Genomic DNA, 19,084 nt, shown 5'->3' with positions numbered 1-19,084 from the left:
GGCCATCAGCCGGGAGTGTTACATTTTCTGGAGAGCAGCTGCTCCCCGGGAGTCAAATCGCGGGGCCCCTGGCCACGGCTGTGGGCTCAGGACAGCGCTCGTAACCTTTTCGGGTTCCCCGGGCGCCCCCAAAATCTCAGCGTCGTGAGAACCCGCGGCGGCAGGGCAGCCCCCCGGCGCCGCGCCGGGGGCGCACGCGACGCGGCAGCCGGACGCCGAAGGCGGGGTCACCGGCCCCCCCGATCCAGGTAACCGCCCGCGAGGCCCCGGCGGCCGGAGCCGAGCGCGCCCCGCGCCGCACGCCAGGGAGGCAGGAATTTCCAAGAGGCCGAAACCGCTAAACGAGAACAGAGGGAACTGGACCGGCGCCTGACAGTTCCCACCACGGGGCGCCCGCCAGCGCCCGCTCCGGCCGGCCGGTCCGCCCGGTACCGACCCACAGGCGGCAGCGCCCGCGCCCAGGCCCTCCCCCTAACGGTCTCCCGGCGACTGCCCTCGGGCGGCCGCCGCACTCCCGCTTCCGGCCCTCGCGGGACCACAGTTCCCAGCATGCCCTTGGCGGGAAGTCTCGCCCGCGGGACGACTACGAATCCCGGCATGCCTTTCGGCACGCCCTCGGACGAGACCGAAGCCGGGAGGCCCCCGCTGCACGGAGGGAATTGTAGTCCGCAGGCGGCGGGCTCTCAGGCAGGGAAGAGCCGGGCTGCTCTCGTCAGCTGAGGAGAATGAATCATAGAGGAGGGTCAGGAGAGAAGACCAGTTCTCTCCGGGGAAGCCCGTTTAAAAGGGTGTGCTCCGCTCCGAGGGCGGGAGAGGCCAGCGCGCCCGCCGGGCCTCGGGCCTGACCCCGACTCAGGCCCTCGCCGGGCCTCCGCGGAGCCCTGGGCCTTGTCGGGGGCGGCCGCGAGGCGCCGGTTGCTGGGGGACGGGTGACGTCGCGGGGTGAAAGTTGAGGGGCGGTGACGTCGGGCCTCCCGGGCGGAGGCTGGCGGGCTGGAGGCAGGAGGGAGGGAGGGAAGGAGGGAAGGAAGGAAGCTGGGAAGGAGCGAGCGAGCGAGCGAGCGGGGGCGCGAGGCGTTTACCTGGAGGCAGCGGCCGGGGCGCGCCGAGCGGCCGCGGCTCCCCCGCACCTGCGGCCATGGACGAGGAGCGCGCCCTCTACATCGTCCGGGCCGGCGAGGCGGGGGCTATCGAGCGGGTCCTGCGGGACTACAGCGAGAAGGTAAAGCGTCCTGGCCCCGGGCGCGCGGAGTCGCACCCCCGGGCGGCCCTCCGGGCTTGCCCGGCGCATCCCTCCCCACCCCCTCATCCCGGGAGGCGCCTGGCGCCCCCCCCCGAAAGCGTTTCCGGCCCGGGCATGCGTGTTTGTGCCCCCCGGCTCCCCCGCCGCGGCGTCCCGCACCCCCTGCCCCCGCGCGGGCGCCCCCTCCTCGGGCTCCGGCCCGGGCGCGCGGGGCACACCCCCGGCCTCCGGGAGGAGCGCGCGCGCCCCGCGCCCCGTAACGGGATGCTGAAACGCGCTGAGGCGTCCTCACCTGGGGAGCGTGGACAGACGTGCTTCTCTGCATAAACACGGCCCTGGGCGGGCGTGCGGCTCGTCGGCGCTTTCTGTACCTGGAACGCTGCGGTTTGCAAGGCATCGTGCCTCCAGCCTGGTCTCGCTCGATTCTGAATGTTTATGAAGTAGATGGTATCATTCCCCCCCCCCCCTATTTTATAGGTGAGAAAACCGAGGCATAAAGAACAAAAATGACGCCGAGGTCGTGGACGGGTTGTGTTTGGAAGGGGGAGGCGTAGGGGGGCGAGCATCTGATTCCTGACAGCACTTCAGTGTGTGGCGTGAACATCCGTTGCCTCTTTTCCCTCTGGACAGCGCGCCTGTAAGGGTTCATCTGAGTTTGGCAGTCGAGCTTCTCGATCCATTCAGTAACTTGCCCAAAGTTCTACGTCTGAACTGGGGTTCCACCCCAGGTCTTCGGGCTACCCACCCACTGGGTGTTCTTGCCACTTTACAACTCTGCAGGAAAAAGGGCATCTTGTTAGAAATCCTAGTCACTTCTCTGAATCGCTTTCTAAGAACCGTTAGCTCTCCACATTCTTTTTCCTTACAGGAGTTTGACGTGCTCACTTCAAGGGGTGGCATCCCATTTCCTTGTTCTTCTCTTTGGGAGACTGCTTTACAGGAATGAATGACACCTCCCTTGCGTGAAAATAGCCAACAAGAAGTCGCACCCTTAGGTGTTCCATCTTTCTTCTTTTCATTTGCTTCCAGTCATAGTCCCCCCCCCCACCCCCCACCCCACCCCCGTTTGATGTAGCTTCCTCTTCCCTGTGCCCTTTTGTATATTTTGAACTGACAGTGTGCTAATTCTACCCTGGGTGGAGAAAGATCCAAAAATAAGACACCCTCATTCCCATCTAATCTTCCCAACAACCTTGTGAGAAAAGTGGTGGTGTTCCCTATTTCATAGATGATAAAATTGAAGTAAACGACCTAAGTCCACACAACCATTCTCTGAGAGACTGGGCTGAAATTTGAATCTCGGTTGTCTTGACTGCTCTTTCTGCAGTACTGTGCTGCTTTCTTTGGGAGGATGCGTGGAAATCCACTTCTGTTCATATCTTAACTCCTTCACTTTTCTGATACGCTTTCCTGTTGCATAGCTGCCTAATTTAGAAATTAATCACAGATGTACATATTATAGAGGCTATATTCATTTAATTGGGCTTATAGTTACTTTCCAGAAAAGGTTTGAGGCAGTTTGAGGTACAAACTGATTTTCAAAAGAAAGAAGTACAGCAAATAACTTGGTCTGTGTGTTCAATAAACTAATATTTATTTTAATATTTACTGTATATACAAGATAACAACAATAAATAGTAACTTTCTAGCCGGAAGAGGTGAGGAAGAACTTCCACTGGATCTTGTTACCTTCTTCAATATTTCTCCTTTCCTTCGTGGGTAAACTGATTAGATCCCCAGATTTGCTTCTTGCAGTTTATCTCTTCCTCGCCATGATCTTCCTCCAGATTGGTTTCCACTTACCAACTGCTGTCAGAGCTTAAGTTGTGGACATCTTTTCCACTGGGGATGTCTTTCACATTGTAATACCCATTATCTACTGTTTAAGGTGGTATTCCTGAAGTGTTTGGGGAGGATCCGCAAAGATTTGGGCGTCCTCCCAAACACTTGCACTTTTTGGGCTAACTCAGAATGTTTGACTTGATGTGAAATGGGCCCCTCATCTCCTTCGGAAAGGAACTCTCCTGCTGACATTATCAGTAGTAGGATCAGAGTACAGAGAAATGGCCAAGTTTCACCTTGACAGGGAGGCTTTGCCTCTCGAGAAGAGACTTTGGGGTCAGATGAATAGAATGGGGAAGTATCACCGCAGCAGCGGTTTGGCAATAAGCATGGGGAGCTGCAATTAAATTGCCTAGCACTATGAGGTATGGAGTCCAAGACTGAAAAAGTAGTTGGTGCTTCATTTTCTTTATCTGAAAGAATGGATTTGGGAAATGTTTAGAGTAAGAGGGGATTCTGGGGCACTGAGAGAACCATAGGTTCATTGTGTGGGGAAGGAGGTTTTTTATGCTGCCTTATTTCAGCGGTAAAGCCAGTTATCAAAAGAGGCTGTCAAGTATAGTGGAAAGGTGGGATTGGGAGTCAGATAAACTTTGGTTCAAATCTGCCATATATTAGCTTCATGACCATGGATAAGTTATTTTAAGCCTCTAGTCTCAGTCTCCTTATCTGTAAAGTGGAGATAACATCATTTAAGTTATTATGAGGTTCAAATTAGAGGAAATAAAGTGTCAAACACAGAGCGTAATGTGGATAGGAGATACTCACTTAGCAAATTATAGTTATAATGTTCAGGTATTGAAGAGGTCTGGCGGCCAGACCACAGACTCTACAGCCAGATTGCCTGGACTCTGATCTTCAGTGTACTTATCTGTGTGGCCTAGGACATGTTACTTAACTTTGCCGTGCCTCAGTTTCCTCATCTGTTAAACAAGGATAATGATGGTACCTACAATAAACATAGGCTTATTGCCAGGATTAAATAAGATATGTGCGAAACCCTTAGAACAATGCCTAGCATTGAGGAAGAACCCATAACTTAGTTTTGAACCAAAAAAGACAGGAATTAAACAATGTAGCACTGAGTTGACATCACCCTCTAAAATTGGGGATATATTTCATTCGCTTAAATCCTTGCACTTTCTGAGGGGTAGCACAATACGACGTACCTCTCTGGCTCCTGGTTACAACATCTAATTTATATTGTGTTATAGAAACACTAATTTCCAAGCTTCCTTCATTTACAATCCCTCGTTATCTCAAGAAGAAGGAAGATACAACTATCCCAGAAACAGAACTTTTCTGTTTCTCAAGGGCGTCCTGTAAGTTGACTCAGCAAGGGAAAGAAAGTATTTTTTTTTAAAGGAGGAATAGTTGTTCTTTTTCACTCCTCTCAATTCACCTGTTAACATTTATTAAGTGCCTACTATGTGTTATCCTAAGCACTTTAACATTTCATCATATATATATATATATATAAAAAATCCTCTTATATTAAAACTTGTGAGAGAGATGAAAGTATTCTCTTTTGGGGGAGAAGGAAATAAGAAATTGTGGTTCATAAAGACAAAGTGATTATCTGTTGGCTCAAGGGCACATAACTAGAATGTGCAGACCTAGTCTTTAAATTCCATTTCCAAGACTCTTTTGAGCCATGTTGCCTCTACCCTGTCATGGTTTCTGATCACAAAAAAGAAAGTTTTTTTTCAGGACTAGTACACTAATTTCTTTGGCTACTTTGGGTCCTGATCACCTCAGCTCTAGGTATAGAATGAGCTATAATTATGGCAAGTATGTCTTGTTCTAGTCTAGGGGTCCAAACTCCCCTTTCTCCTTCAGGACCTATTCTGATAATAGACTTACTAGAGAGGTTGGTTGCTATCATTATCATGATGATCAACAATAAACAGCATTTACCACCCTTTTGCCCCCACCCCCAGGTGCTCATTGGTAGTATAATCCTTGAATCACAGGATATTTAGACTAGAAGGAAATGGAAAGATAATTGAGTCCAGCCTCCTTTGTTAATGGTAAAGAGGCTGAGGCCCAGAGTCATTCGCTATAATGATAACCAGAGAGATGGCTTGGCAGCCATAGAGGCCACCTGAGCTTATGAGATTGTTCTGTACCAAGCTTCAGCAGGATTCCACTTTGGAAGTATGACAAGTTTATGGCCAAATGAAAGTAAAGTTTATTTAAGATACAAGTGAATCGGTAAGGCTCCAAGAGTAGTACTTCTAAGAGAGGAAATCACACTGATAGCCTCGAGGTCTTCATTTATGTGCTAGAAGACCTAATACTGGGATAGTTCTAGATGTATAGCCCCCACATTTGAATATGGCATATGAATATCCTAGATCATGTAAGCAGACTTTTTTGCTTTCATCTTTGAGATTGCGTTTTGACATTTTTGAGTTCATTCTACAGATTTTTGCAGAGGAGTATATTTAGTAGGTTGTTCCTTTGTTACACCTTGTTCTTATTTCCAGACTAGATTATATAATCTTAGTTATTGGTGTTTAGTTCTAGAAGTAATGAAACAGACTGTGTGCGCGCGCGCTCGCGCGCACACACGCACACACGCACACACACATACACACACACACACACACCGCCCCCACCCCAATTAGGGTAATTCCTTGTCTCGGTAGTATTTTAATATATCTTTGGGAATTTGACATAACTGCTAGTTCTTTAATAGTTCAGTATTTGGGCAGGTGCCACATCATAGGCCATGCATTGATAACTGTAGTAGCCACTCTTTGAACACCGGCCATATGCGAGGGCTATATACATAAAGGAGAATGGTCAGTAAAGCTGAGTAACTTGACCCAAGGTCACGGTTTTAGTAGACAGTGGGACTGGACTCAAACCCAGTGCTGTCAGCCTCCTGAGGCTGAGTTTTTTTGGAGCATATTCAAGATATAAAACCTGTAGCAGAGGCCCTCATACGAATATGATCTGTCTTACAGCTGTTCCTCACTTCCTTGATCTCTAAATTGAACAGTGGTTTAGTTGACGCGTTTGGAAATTAAGTTCATAAAGGTGAGACAGTTCACTATTTGGCTAGAAGTTGTAGAATGGTGTTTGCAGGCAGAAATGCTAGCTCCCCTTCTCTGCCCTTTTGGCCTTAGAAAGTGGAGATTGTTAAGATTGGAGGTAAGGAGCAGGTTAGGTGTGATCTAAGCTACATTAAAAAAAGCTAGCCTTACAAAAAACCAACATCTTTAGATCCAGTCATAGAGGGGTGAGATTCTGAGTAGATTGACATATTCAAAATTCAGTTTGTATTGCCTCACATACCAGCATATTTTCTAGTTAAATTAAGCCCTCATGCTAGCTAGACAGGGCTTTTGAGAGCTTTTCTTTTTTAATCTGTTTTTTGACAGGAACAGCCCTGCCTTTAAAAAGCAAAAGAAAAATTAGTCTTTGGTACTTTTCTAAATAACCACCTTAAAAGACTAGTAAATATAAGATTTCTGTATAGAAACTGTTTAAAAAAATACTTTTATAACTTATTGAGGGCCTTCCCAAAAGACAATTTCTTTTTCTGTTTTCTTACCATTAATGCCAAAGAAGTTTTAGAAGAATCACTATTGGCAACTAGGTACACTTATTCTAGATAAACTATGGAATTAATACTTAACATATAATGCAGAAAATAGGGGCCTCCCCGGTGGCGCAGTGGTTGAGCGCTGGGTTGCGAAGCTGCCCGCAGCCTCTGCAGCGCCACTTCGATCACCGGCTGCTCCCCGGCCACGGCCACCGGAGGAGGGTCCCGCATGGCATGCAGACCTCTCCTGCCGCCTGCTGCTCCCCTCAGCAGTGTACTTCGGTCCTTCTGCAGGCTCTGCTTCCCGTTCTGGCTCTGGTGAATTCTCTCACCCTCCCGCGCTTCTGACTGTACCCAGTGCTTGTATAAATAAAATAAACAAACAAACAAATAAATAAATCTTAAAAAAAAAAAACCCATATAATGCAAAAAATAAGTTTTCCAGGTTTCTAAGTGCAGTTATTTATTTTAATTTGTATTGGACTTCTACTGAACTTCACTTTACAGCCTCAGCCTGATATCTGGTGGTGCTTTATCATTTCTCTAATGTTAGTTTTTACTAAACCTCTGGTCTATAAATTTCTAAGTTATAGCCTACAGATTTACAACTTGTTATTTTTTCCTCCCTCATTTTCCTTCTCTGTTTCCTTGTTAATGAATCCATTAATTCATTTTTTATTAAAAATTTTCCTTTATAAAAATAATATACCAAGAATTAGTTTTGTTAAAGAAATAATCAGAAATTCCTCCACCCCTGTACATTTGCTTTTTTTTTTTTCATTTTAACACAAACCATTGTTCAAATGCATCTGTATATTTATATAGATACTGTCATCATCACCATGTAAATTGATGTTTTAATATTTTCACATTTAATGCCATCATAAGTAATTTTCAGTGGTGTTAACATTTTATTCCATCTTTTAAAAAAATCACAATATAATCTTATCAGGTGGATGCATAGCAACTAATTTCATTAGTTTCATGTTGTTGGACACTTAGGATATATTTTCTTTCATTAGATAACACTATAGTGAATATGTTTGCGTGTATAATTTCTCCTTCTGGATGATTTTATTGAGATAAATTCCTAGGAGGAGAAGTTCTGGGGCAAAGGGTATGACTATTTTTATGGTTTTAATACGTGTTGCCAAATCACATTCCCTTTTAAAGTGTCAATTCATATTGCTGCCAGCAATGTCACAAATGGATTATTGATGCCCATGTGGCAGAGGGCTTTATGTCCTCAGTCTTGCTTTCCTTTGACCTGCCTGTAAGCTGCTGCATAAAATATTCTTCTAGTATGCTCTGCTAGTGTTCACACCTCCTTCATAGTCTATTCCTGACTGGCTCTCACCATTCTGCCAGTTAAGGTATAAGTTTTTAAATACAACCCCTTACCTCTTGACTTCATCCCTTTTAATTGTTTTGTAAACCATGTTTGGCAGCCTCTCTTAGGTTTCCTCAAAGGACCCTTTCTGTTAACCTCCAAATCATGCTATCTGACCATTGCTTATAGTCACACTGCTCTTCTGTCAGTATTTTCCATCTCATTTCATTTCAGAAATTGTTTCTTCTACACAGCTGTCAACGAACAACCGTCTGTAATGGTGATACCTTTAATACTTACTGGATTAAACTCCTGGTGTGTTGCCAATAAATACTAGACAGTGTGACCAAGGAGAGAAATACAAAAGCAAGACAAAGAGATGGTTATGGGGGATTTTTCAAGGGAATACTTAGGATTCAAAAGGGCTCTTAGTTGCTCTGAATAAAACTTCAAAGGAGAATGGGGAATTTTATACTCTGATTTGGGGGAGCTATCACTGTCACAGTGGGTCAATTTACTGTCTCCTCTGTTGTGTTACAGAGTAGAAAATACAGTGTTGCCAAATGTTTCAGGAGTCATGACACGTTATTCCAGTTATCTTTTCCTCAGCATCATTGGCATCATCATAATCATTGTAACACTAGTATTTACTGAGTGTTTACTGTGTGCCAGATACCGAAGATGGTATATTGTTTGCTTTAGATCTTTGAACCCTCACAGCAGCTCTGTAAACTAGGTACCTCTTGTTTTCACATGAGAAATCCAGGTATAGTTGGTTACTTGCTCAAGGTCACAGTTAATAAGTGGTAGAGCCATGATTTAAACTTTCATTCTCATAGAAATACTTTTCCAAAGTACCAGTATCGGGTCTCTTCCCTATCCACAGTTCTCTGATGATTTCTTACTGTATATGAAAAGGAGAGGACGGCCATCTTAGCAGCATCGATGGAGGCTTCCAAACAGCTGACCGGTCTACTCTCCCATTCTCATCTTTCTCTGTTCCCCCACCCCCTAACGTGTGTCCTATGTTCTGCTCTAACAGAACTTGCATTACAGATGTGCTGTTTCACTCATCTGAGCCTTTGTTTCTGTCCCTAGATAGTTTTCCCTTCACCTCTTGGCAAACTCCTATTCATTCTTCAAGATCCAGGTCAGATGCTCTATGCTAAGCGTTCCAGATTTCTCTGGGCAGTCGTGACGTGGTACTCTGTGACAGTTATATTTCTGCTCTTGTCTTTTCATACTGCTTTATGATTATTTATGTGCCTGTGTCTCTTATTTAAATAAGAATATTGAAATGTGATTTGGGAAGGCAACATTTTTACAGACACAGTATGAATTTTTAAACAGCCCAAATTTAAGCTCTGTATATTTAAAATGACACTGTTCTCCTTTTTTTCCCCCCTCAGCATAGGGCTACTTTCAAATTTGAATCAACAGATGAAGATAAAAGAAAGGTAAGCCTTTAGAGATACTATGTGTGAGAGTGTGTGTGTGTGTTTCATTCATGTACTTTCTATGCATTGTACTTACTTTCATCTGATGGTTGTTGATTGTTTTGGGTTTCCCTTTAGCTTGTTTTTTAGGAAAATTCTGAGCGATAAGGGCTAGGCTTAATGTGGATTTTGCACAGTTCCCTCTTGTTCCATCCTTGCTGAACCATTACACTTGACTCGCATAAATCAGGGGAATGGGATTGGTTCAGAGTAAACTTTCTCCCCAGATTTTTCCACCTCCAGAGATTGTCTGCATTTGGTGACAGACTTGCATGCTGCCCAAAATGCATTGCTGACATTGTAAAGCTTGACGTTACTATAACGCTGATTTTGGCTTAAGTTTTAGGAAAGCAGCTATGTGTGCTGTTGCCCCTCAACCATATATCATTCCCTGTGCTGGAGGTGTTCATGTTGTTAGTAGTTGTCTAGGTCACTGACTTCACCAGCATAGAGGACAGTGGAGTCGAGATTCACCAGTAGAGGAGTTATTCTAAGCGATCAGAGCATCAAGATACTACCATGTGCTATTATGTCTGCCTGTTGGGGTTGCTTATGGTTACTTTATTTAGTGGATTAGAGCATGATAGTAAAAGAGAAAAAAATCATCATTTCTGCCTGTTTTTTGCCGGGCCCTATTCATCTATGATTGACCTCACACTTGTCAAGACCAGGTAAGGAGCATGACTGAATTGGTGTAAAACTATCACTGCTGCTGAGAAATAGCTTAAATCCAGTGTTTTGCTGGAAGTGGTTTGATGACGCCTTGAAATCATTCTTCTGTTCACCTCTATCCCCACATTTAATATCTACATCCTCCTATCCCTAACCCCTGCTCCAATTCAAGTGTTCACCTGGATTACTGCACCAAGTTTCCTAATAGTACTTTCCTTTTTCAGTTTTGTGCCATTCCACACCACTGTCCATAAATCTAAAACAATCTGATCATTTTCATTCCCAGTCTTAAAACCCTTTCTTTGCCTATAGAATAGTGATTGTTTAGACATAATGACATACTAGATGCTGAGGGAGCTGAACGCTGCCTGCTTTTGTAGCCTGTTGTTTACTTGTCTTCCTTGTGAAATGTTTCCAGTTACATATTCATCTCTTCTATTTCTTACTTCCTTGCTTTGCTTCTTTTGTTGTCTACCTTTTTTTGTATACCCTCTACTTTTCACCTGGTTCATTCCTACTCTGCTTCAGAAGGCTCCTCTGGTATTCCTGTTAGGCTGAAATACCCCTCTGCAGTATTCCTATAAAATTCCACATAAGTTTCTATACATTGTCTCTTAATTGTATGTCTGTGTCTGTCATAGTTAGACCCTGGCAGCTCCTTGGTGACAGATAGTAGTATTTATCTTTTTACCCTCTTTACAGCTAGAGTGCTCAGCACATAGTAGTCACTCAAAATGTATTAAATGTGTGATGTGGAGCATAAACTTTGGAGTTTAAAGATTTAACTGATTTTCTTTTGGATTTGAACAATATAAATAAGACTAGAATACCTGTTAAAGTAGGGGTTCTCATTCAGGGATGTGCTGTTGGGTCACTTTTTCAAGATAGGCCTCCTGAGGCTTGCTTACCTACTGAATCAAAATTTGTGGGGGGAGGGTGGTGGAGAGGGGACAGGAACCAGGCATGTATGTTTTTATTAATGGTATTCAGGAAGTCAGTATTCACACATTTGGTGGGAATGCAAAATGGCATAATTCCTATAGAGCAGAAACAGGTGGTATCTACCAAAATGACAGATACATTTTTTTTCCCTTTGACTAAGCATTATCAGTTTTAGAAATCTGTTCTGTGCATAGATTAAATCCAAGTAAACAAAGTTATTTATTGAACCATTGTATGTAATAACAAAATTTGAAAAGTCAGGTGGCCAGCAATTAGAAAGTACTTGAAAAAAATCTATGGCACATCTACTTAACGGAATATTATGATATAGGAAAGAGAGATGTTTAGAGGAAAAGGAGACAGACTGTTATGTGCCAGTAAGAGACTTAAGTGAGAAAAAAAGAAGCAAAGTGTTCAAAAGAACATATTTTTTGACATTCTCATAATAGGTATTTCGACTAGGGTAGCAGCTGCTACGTGCTTAGTTTAGTTGGGAAAAACCATGCTACATCTGTAGATTCGTAGTGTTTTGGGAATCTGACAGTAGAATTTTTGGCAGTGTATTTACAGATCAAAATAAGTACAGTAAAACAGATTCCCCCACTCAATATATGTTCCAGTTAAGGTAGTAAAATTTCCTGACAGTTATGATAAAGCATGTTTAATTCTTATAGGGTAGTAGCAAAATTTAACATTTTCTAAGTATTGTTCTTTATTCCTTTTTAGATCTTTGGAGATAGTAACTACTTTACCATGTTATGTTCAGCTATACTGTAGATTTCTGTTTCCTGGATGTCTGATATAAACAAATGTCATTAGGGACCTAACTAGGTAATCTTCAGTAATGGAAAAATATTGGCAAACAAAACATAAGTCTCTAAGGGTCCAAACCATTAGTGACTCTTTCATAACTTAGGCCCTGAAACAACTTTGAAATAAAAATTATTGGACTGTTCTAAAAGACTTACGTCATGACAACTTTTTAAATCCTCATTGTAGAGTGACAGAGATTAGGCATGTCTCAGCATTGAATCCAATCCGAAAATAAGAGGAACTCAAATTACTGTCCAATTTGTTTTTGCTGTCCTAGTTCTCTTTTTCTGTTTCCCAAACATGTCTCTAGAGTGTCTGCCAGCAGCTCCTTGATGATAGCAGCAGCCCTTTCGCTAAATTACAGGTGCTGTCTCTGAAAAATACCTTTTTTATGTGAAAGAGTTGTGACAACTTAGAAATAAATATAAGGGAACAATGACTTTCCAAAAATAAAACTTGATTCTATTAAGCTTTTTAGGAAACAGAATAAATTAATGATCCTTAGTCCTAATTCCTAACACTTACGTTGTGTTTTGCACTTGGTTAATTGTGGTATTTGCTTTCCTGCAATAATGCTGTAAGTATGGTGAGATTATTACCACCTCTGTATTATGGATAAGAAAACTAAGGCTCTCATTAGTGAAAACATGCTCATATTCACATCACTAGTAAGTGGTGGAAACTCAAATAGAGAACAGATTTTCTGACTGCTCAGTGCTCCCTAGCTCCCACTCACTACTCCTGGAGAAGGTTTGAAATTATGACTCAGTGCCTTGTTTTATCTCTTATTTCATACCTTGAGACACCATTTAAACAACTAAACTTAAACATGGTACATACTATATTCTTTTATTATAGTGTGATTGCAGGCACCAGCAGAAACCAGTACTTTTTTAAAAAGATTATTTTTCTCTGAAATTGCACCTTCTAGGTTATTCTGCAGTTTTCCTTAGAGAAGCATAAAAAAAAAGGTTATTAGGTTTGGAGATAGTGCCTTATTTTATTTCATACCTTGAGACACCATTTAAACACCTAAACTTAAACTGGAAGATAGCAAAGGAAATTAGCAACTGGAAGCGCTTTAATTTTTCCAGAGAAGTGAAGTCAGATACAATTGCTGATATTTGGGTATATAATGCAAATCGTTCCAGGTGCAAGTGGGTCACTGTATATTTGGGTATGAGCACCTGTGCATATTGGAACATTCACTATACATCATCTAATTAATTGGTAGACTGTGATTACCTGTCAGCACACAGTGTATCATGCAAATGTGCAGGATAGAAGAGGTACGATGAATAATCTAAAGATCCACATTTTGAGGAAATGAAGTTCTTAATGTTGGTTACTAAAACCAAAGTGATCAAGAGCAATAAAAAGTACTAATTGCAATAAATGTTGAAAAATACATATAGAGGGAGTTTAAAAGTTGTCAACTCTTTCATTTATATGGATACAACATGGAAAACTTATTGTCTGAGATAAATCCTTGTGTATATACTTCAAAAGAGCAAAGCTAGAAATAGCCAAATTTCATGCATTTATTGCAGAACTTTCAAACTTATATAGGTAAATCTATATTTCCATGAAGTTAGAGGTTATTTGCTGAGTTGAGAACTTCTTGAGGGTCAAGGCATGCTTTGGATTAGTAATAGTAGTAGTAGTAGTAGTAGGAGTAGTAGTAGTAGCCCCCAGCACTGCTGTGGTACAAAAAGCTATAAACAGTAAACATCTGCTAAGTGAGTGGAGGGAACTTGGAAATTGAGTGACGGTCAATTTATAGGATTCTTATTTCTTGTATATAGTGTTTAGTTTTGAGTTTGATAGTCTCTTAACTGTACAGCAGATCTCTACCACATCTCATTAATGTTGTTTACTGAAAAAGCAGGGTGCAAAAGTATTCATACAGTATGATCACAGCACGTAAAGCTAATAAAAACTTTACAAAGAAAAATAATTACAAGAAAATTCACTACATTGTGGCTATCCGAACATTATTATCGGGGATGATATTCCCTTCCTATATTTTAATTGTGTCTATTATAATAATTATGTAAGAATGTAATAATTGTATAAGACATGTTACATATCATATTCTTTTATAATAGTGTGATTGCAGGCACCAGCAGAAACCAGTACTTTTTAAAAAAGATTATTTCTTTTCTCTGAAATTGCACCTTCTAGATTATTCTGCATTTTTCCTTAGAGAAGCATAAAAAAAGGTTATTAGGTTTGGAGATAGTATTGCTTGTGAAGTTTAATTATGGAATGAAATTAATATATATGAACACAAAAGTGCATTCTACTATTTAAAGTGTTTCTTCTTTTTATTCTTTTCCCCCCTACACTTGGATGTACTTAACATAATTGAGATCTTATAGTCCACAATCTTTTTTTTAGGTGATCCCTGTGTGCCAGGTCCTGTGTTGGGTATTGGTTAACTATTCACCTGTGGACTTAGCTTTGGTACTTCTTTAGCTTCAGATGCATACTGAGGGTTGTGATTGTGGACTATAGAAAACGAATGGAAAAATTGCCATATTAGATTCCCCCAAGAAAAATATGCCCAGATAAAATCATCAATCCTATATGATATATTTTTTCTTAGGAAAAGCGTGAGGCATGGATGCTTGTTCCGAAAGTCCTATGCACTTAGTCATTTGAAATTGTTAAACTTCAATTTTCACTAAAACAAAATGAGCTTTGCATGCCTTGCAAATTTGATTCGTTTGATTTGCTGTCACCTTAGGGAATATTTTGATACATGATGCAAATACAGTTCTCATTTAGAAACCAATAACTTTAAAGATAAAGATATCTTGATCTCTTGAAAACAAACACATGCATATGCACATGCACACGCAGAGAAGCACATCCTTTTTTTTTTTTTAAATTTATTTATGTATGCATTCAAGAGCTGGGATATAGGCCAGAGGTGTATGGGGCCAGGGGAGAGGATTCAGATTCACCAGAGACAGGGTGGGGAACAGAACAGGCAGATGGACCACAGTACCCTGCTGAGGGGAGCAGCGGGCAAGTCAGGAGAGGTCTGCTGCGCCATGTGGGTTCTTCCCTGGCAGGGCGGGATCAAACTCGTGCTGCAGAGGCTGCAGACAGCTTCATAGATTGTATCTTAACCCCTGTGCCACCAGGAAAGGACCCATATTGTCTTCCATTACAGTGATTCCTTCTAAGGAATCTTGCGCCAAGGATCATCACCCTCTGAATGCTTCAGTAATGAGAAGCTCACAGCAGCCACTTTGCTATCGGATAACCTTAATTGTTAGAAAGCTCTGATTAACAGGAATTAAAATCTGCTTTAGGGCTTTTTACTTTACCACTATTCCACTCTGCCTCTGCCTTTGTCTTCCGTTTGACTTGTCCTTCTAACATCTTCCTTCCACCCCATCTCATTCTTCTTCCCCACCCCGCTATTGCCAAACACATTTTATTAAGAAGCTAGCTTTTTCTGGCAACATCCCCTAATTTGTTTCTTCAGTTTTCATATATAGCTTAAATTGCAGTATTTTAAAAGATGCTTATATTCCTTATTCATTCATATGTTCAATCTCCTTAATCTTATAAATAACTTGAGTCATGTGCTTTTATAGCTTCATAACCCAAAATAGACTTCTTGTCACTCAGAATTTATTTCTCTTGAATAATTTGCATGTATTTGAATTTGAAATTGAGAGCATTTTGAGTTATGTGCCTGTATTGGGGCTGGGTACACAAGTGCTTAGTAATGGATACTAAATAAATACAATAGAATCTTCATAACATTAATATAAAATTACTACAGTATATTTATACCATCAACACTTTTCTTTTTTCAAGTGGCTTTGACATTAAAAAACAAATGCGGATAAACATTTTTTAGCTGCATTTTTCCTATGTAACATATGTCTTGATCTGTTGTAATCTGGCAATCTTTATAACGTTATGTGTGTTAACCTCTACTACCCCAAGCACTATGCTAGAGTTTGTTAACTATATATTGCCATTTAATAATCATAAATACAGATATTGCGTCTATTTTTAGAGATGAGGAATGTGGCACAAGTGATTTTAAGAAATTGACCCCCAGATCACAGCCTCAAGGTACAAAGCTAGTGCTTTCTTTACTTTAGTTGTGCTGTTTCCCAAAAGTAACGTATGGCTAACACCTTCCAATATGTTTTCTCAGATGCTGTATATATTAAATAATTACAGATACATCGATCTGTGAAATATACATATTCCTATCTTACTCGTGAGAAAATTTATTTTCAGAGAAATTAAGTCAGTTGCTAAAGGTTAAATATTGCCTTAATTGATAAATTCTAATATGCAAAATGATACTTCTTTATTTGCTTATATGTCAACCTAAAACACAAATATATGTTGTACATAGACAGTGGAGAAAAAGGCTTTCTGAAAAATGAAGATTATTAACTAATAAGAGAAGCAGAGTTGGCTGTTACTGTATTTGAAGAGAAATACAAAGTTTCAGCATGCCCATTTTTTGACCTCAATTAAAAAAGGAAGGGTAGTTGATTGGTTTTATAAGCTTTCGTTTACACAAAACTTTCTTATCCATCTGTTAATAAACTTTTTTTTTAAAGATTTATTTATTTTTATACAAGAATTGGGGTACAGGCCAGAGATGCGCGGGGGGGGGGGGGGTGAGAGGATTCACCAGAGACAGAACGGGGAACAGAACAGGCAGGCGGACTGAAGTACACTGCCGAGGGGAGCAGCGGGCGAGGCAGGAGAGGTTTGTCCCGCCATGTGGGTTTCTTCTTGGCCGGCCGGGCATCGAACTCATGCTGCAGTAGCTGCAGATTGCTTCATAGGTTGTGTCTTAACCCCTGCACCACCATGGAGGCCCTCCATCTGTTAATAAACTCTTGATGATGCAACATGTCTTTCTCAGGATTGTTGACTACCAAAGAATCTTGAGCCAAACTTCAATAATTGTTGTTACTCTGAACTTCCTTTTCAGTCTTTTTTGGCAGGATCATCATGATGTATATCATAGCCAGAAGGATTATATTACAGAAAAATATGTATGCGCAAGAAAGGGAAGCGTGAGGTGAAGTGAGGCAGTGAGATAAAACCTTATTCACAAGGACAGTATCTCTTAAGTAAACAGTGAGATTCACCATTGCCTCCCATACTCTAGTAGGGAGGAGAAAAGCACAGATCACTTAGCTGTAACATTAAGCTAAATATATATATGGGCCCAGCTATATGAATATTCATTTAGAAAATCTCTTTAGCGTTTTATAAAGAAATTCCAAACTTGACCTCAGAATCCTTTCTCTCTAACCTTTGTTAAAAGCACATTTTAGAATTCTAGCAGAAAATCATTAACTGTTTAGTATTGTAAAATATAATTTTTGAATAAGTCTTACCTTGTGGGACAGACTGTCTTGTTCCTATTCTTAATAATAGTGAGCTTACTTTAGAATTTAATACCTCTGTCTCTTTCTGTCTTGTGTATACACACACACATAACATGCCCACCCCAACATATGCTGTACTCAGAAAGCAAAAGTTTAGAACTATCAGATTTAGGTGGCTGACCTTCAGCTCTAGTTAAGAACTAAAATTAGATTGCTGTGGAATATATATCAAGTGACGTCCATCAAAGGAGAGTGTAGGCATAACCTTGAGAGGCCAGAGAAGCATTATCCAAGGGGTTCTTCCTTCACTACAAAATTTCCTTTGACATCTGATTTTTCATCTTAAAAACTCGTGTGACCTTCATATTATGACTTGTAAAGCATTTATTTTCATGTAGAAATTCTTCTCTCCTCTATCCCTAATAGTAAAATAGTGGTTAAAGAGGAAATATCAAAATTTTACTATCCCTGGCACTGCACCACATCTCCCAGATGAATATGCATAGCCTATTTTAAGAGCAAGGTCCTACCCCACCACTACTGGTGGACTGGTTGCTATAATGATAGGTATTTTACTATTGGAACAGTGGAACAGACACATTAAAAATAATGATAATAAAACTACATTTCAGGGCTTAAGTTTATTTAGGAGAAAACACTTGGTTCCTCAGTAATTCCTTTCATAGGACTAGCTTAACCTAGAATTGCTTTTAACTTTGGAACTCTCGTTTTTTTTGCTTGCTTCCTCCCCTCCTTTCCCCTCCCCTCTCCCCCTTCCCCTCTCCCCCTCTCCCCTCCCCTTCCCTCCTCTCGCCTCCTTTCCCCTCCCCTCCCCTCTTCTCCTTTAGCACTGGGTACAGTCAGAAGCGCTGGAGGGTGAGAGAATTCACCAGAGCCAGAGCTGGTAGCAGAACAGACAGACTGACAAAATACACTGCTGAGGGGAGCAGTGGGTGTGGCAAGGGAGGTCTGCACACCATGTGGGACCCTCGCTGGCAGCCGGGGATCGAACTGGCACTGCAGAGGCTGCGGGCAGCTTCGCAGCCCAGTGCTCAACCGCTGCGCCACTGGGGAGGCCCCTTTTGCTTTATTTCTTATATATCATCAGATACCAGTAGAATGAAGAGAGAGTAGGTCTGAGAGTCAAATAAGAATCTGAGCTCTCTTTTTGTGGCTTTCTGGGTTGACCCTTAAGCTAATCTTTAGCCTCTCTGAGAGTCAGTGTTCCTATCTGAATATGTTAGGTATTTTTTTTTTTTTTTAAAGAATCTATCGGTCAACTCGGTAAAGAAAATAATGAGTTTTTAAATTTAACAGGTTTCTTTTCCACTGTGCATTTAATATTTTAATAAGCCTTATAAATTTCCTAGACTTGGTCTCCCACCAGGCCCACATTTTTTGTAAAGCTTTTTGCACTGATAGTGTTTATTAGTATTAAGTAGTCACTGTAGCCCCTTCTAACTTTTTAACATCCTGATTCTGGAAATTGTACTTATTTTATTTGGCTCTTCAGCTCTTTTCTGGCCTGTAATTATTGCAGGGTTACTGCCTGGTTGACTCAGTGCCTGTGCTATATGTCTACCCTGCCTTTTTTCCAGCTTGAAGAGTTACCACATGTTCCTGCTTCTTTTAAGTAAAGGACATTAATCCTTTGCAGTATTTACTTTCTGCATTCATTGTCATTTCATTTTGACTTGATTATCCAATCATTGGCCTATTTTTGTTCTAAATTAATTCATCTTTACCTGAATTCCATCAACTAATAGTAAAGATTTTTGAAAATTTCAACTCATTAAGTTCTTTTGA

The 19,084-nt window shown here is 41.4% G+C and overlaps 1 protein-coding gene across 5 annotated transcripts in view; it reads left to right on the top strand.

Annotated features, from left to right (window-relative positions):
- Window positions 1-1,138: 1,138 nt before the first annotated feature.
- RIC8B (RIC8 guanine nucleotide exchange factor B) overlaps window positions 1,139-19,084 on the top strand; it is a gene marked incomplete at both ends in the record, with an annotated part of 86,447 nt that continues 68,501 nt past the window's right edge. For 3 of the 5 annotated variants that reach the window (XM_084254748.1, XM_084254745.1, XM_084254747.1), the window contains 2 exons: window positions 1,139-1,222; window positions 9,378-9,425. In XM_084254748.1, the coding sequence (XP_084110874.1) occupies window positions 1,139-1,222; window positions 9,378-9,425 (132 nt within the window). The remainder of the gene's footprint in view (window positions 1,223-9,377; window positions 9,426-19,084) is intronic. The other 2 variants (XM_084254749.1, XM_084254746.1) reach the window with 1 other exon arrangement.

Source organism: Talpa europaea (assembly GCF_964194135.1).
Source record: "Talpa europaea genome assembly, chromosome: 15".
Taxonomy (NCBI): domain Eukaryota; kingdom Metazoa; phylum Chordata; class Mammalia; order Eulipotyphla; family Talpidae; genus Talpa; species Talpa europaea.
This window is presented reverse-complemented; position numbering and strand designations above follow the sequence as displayed.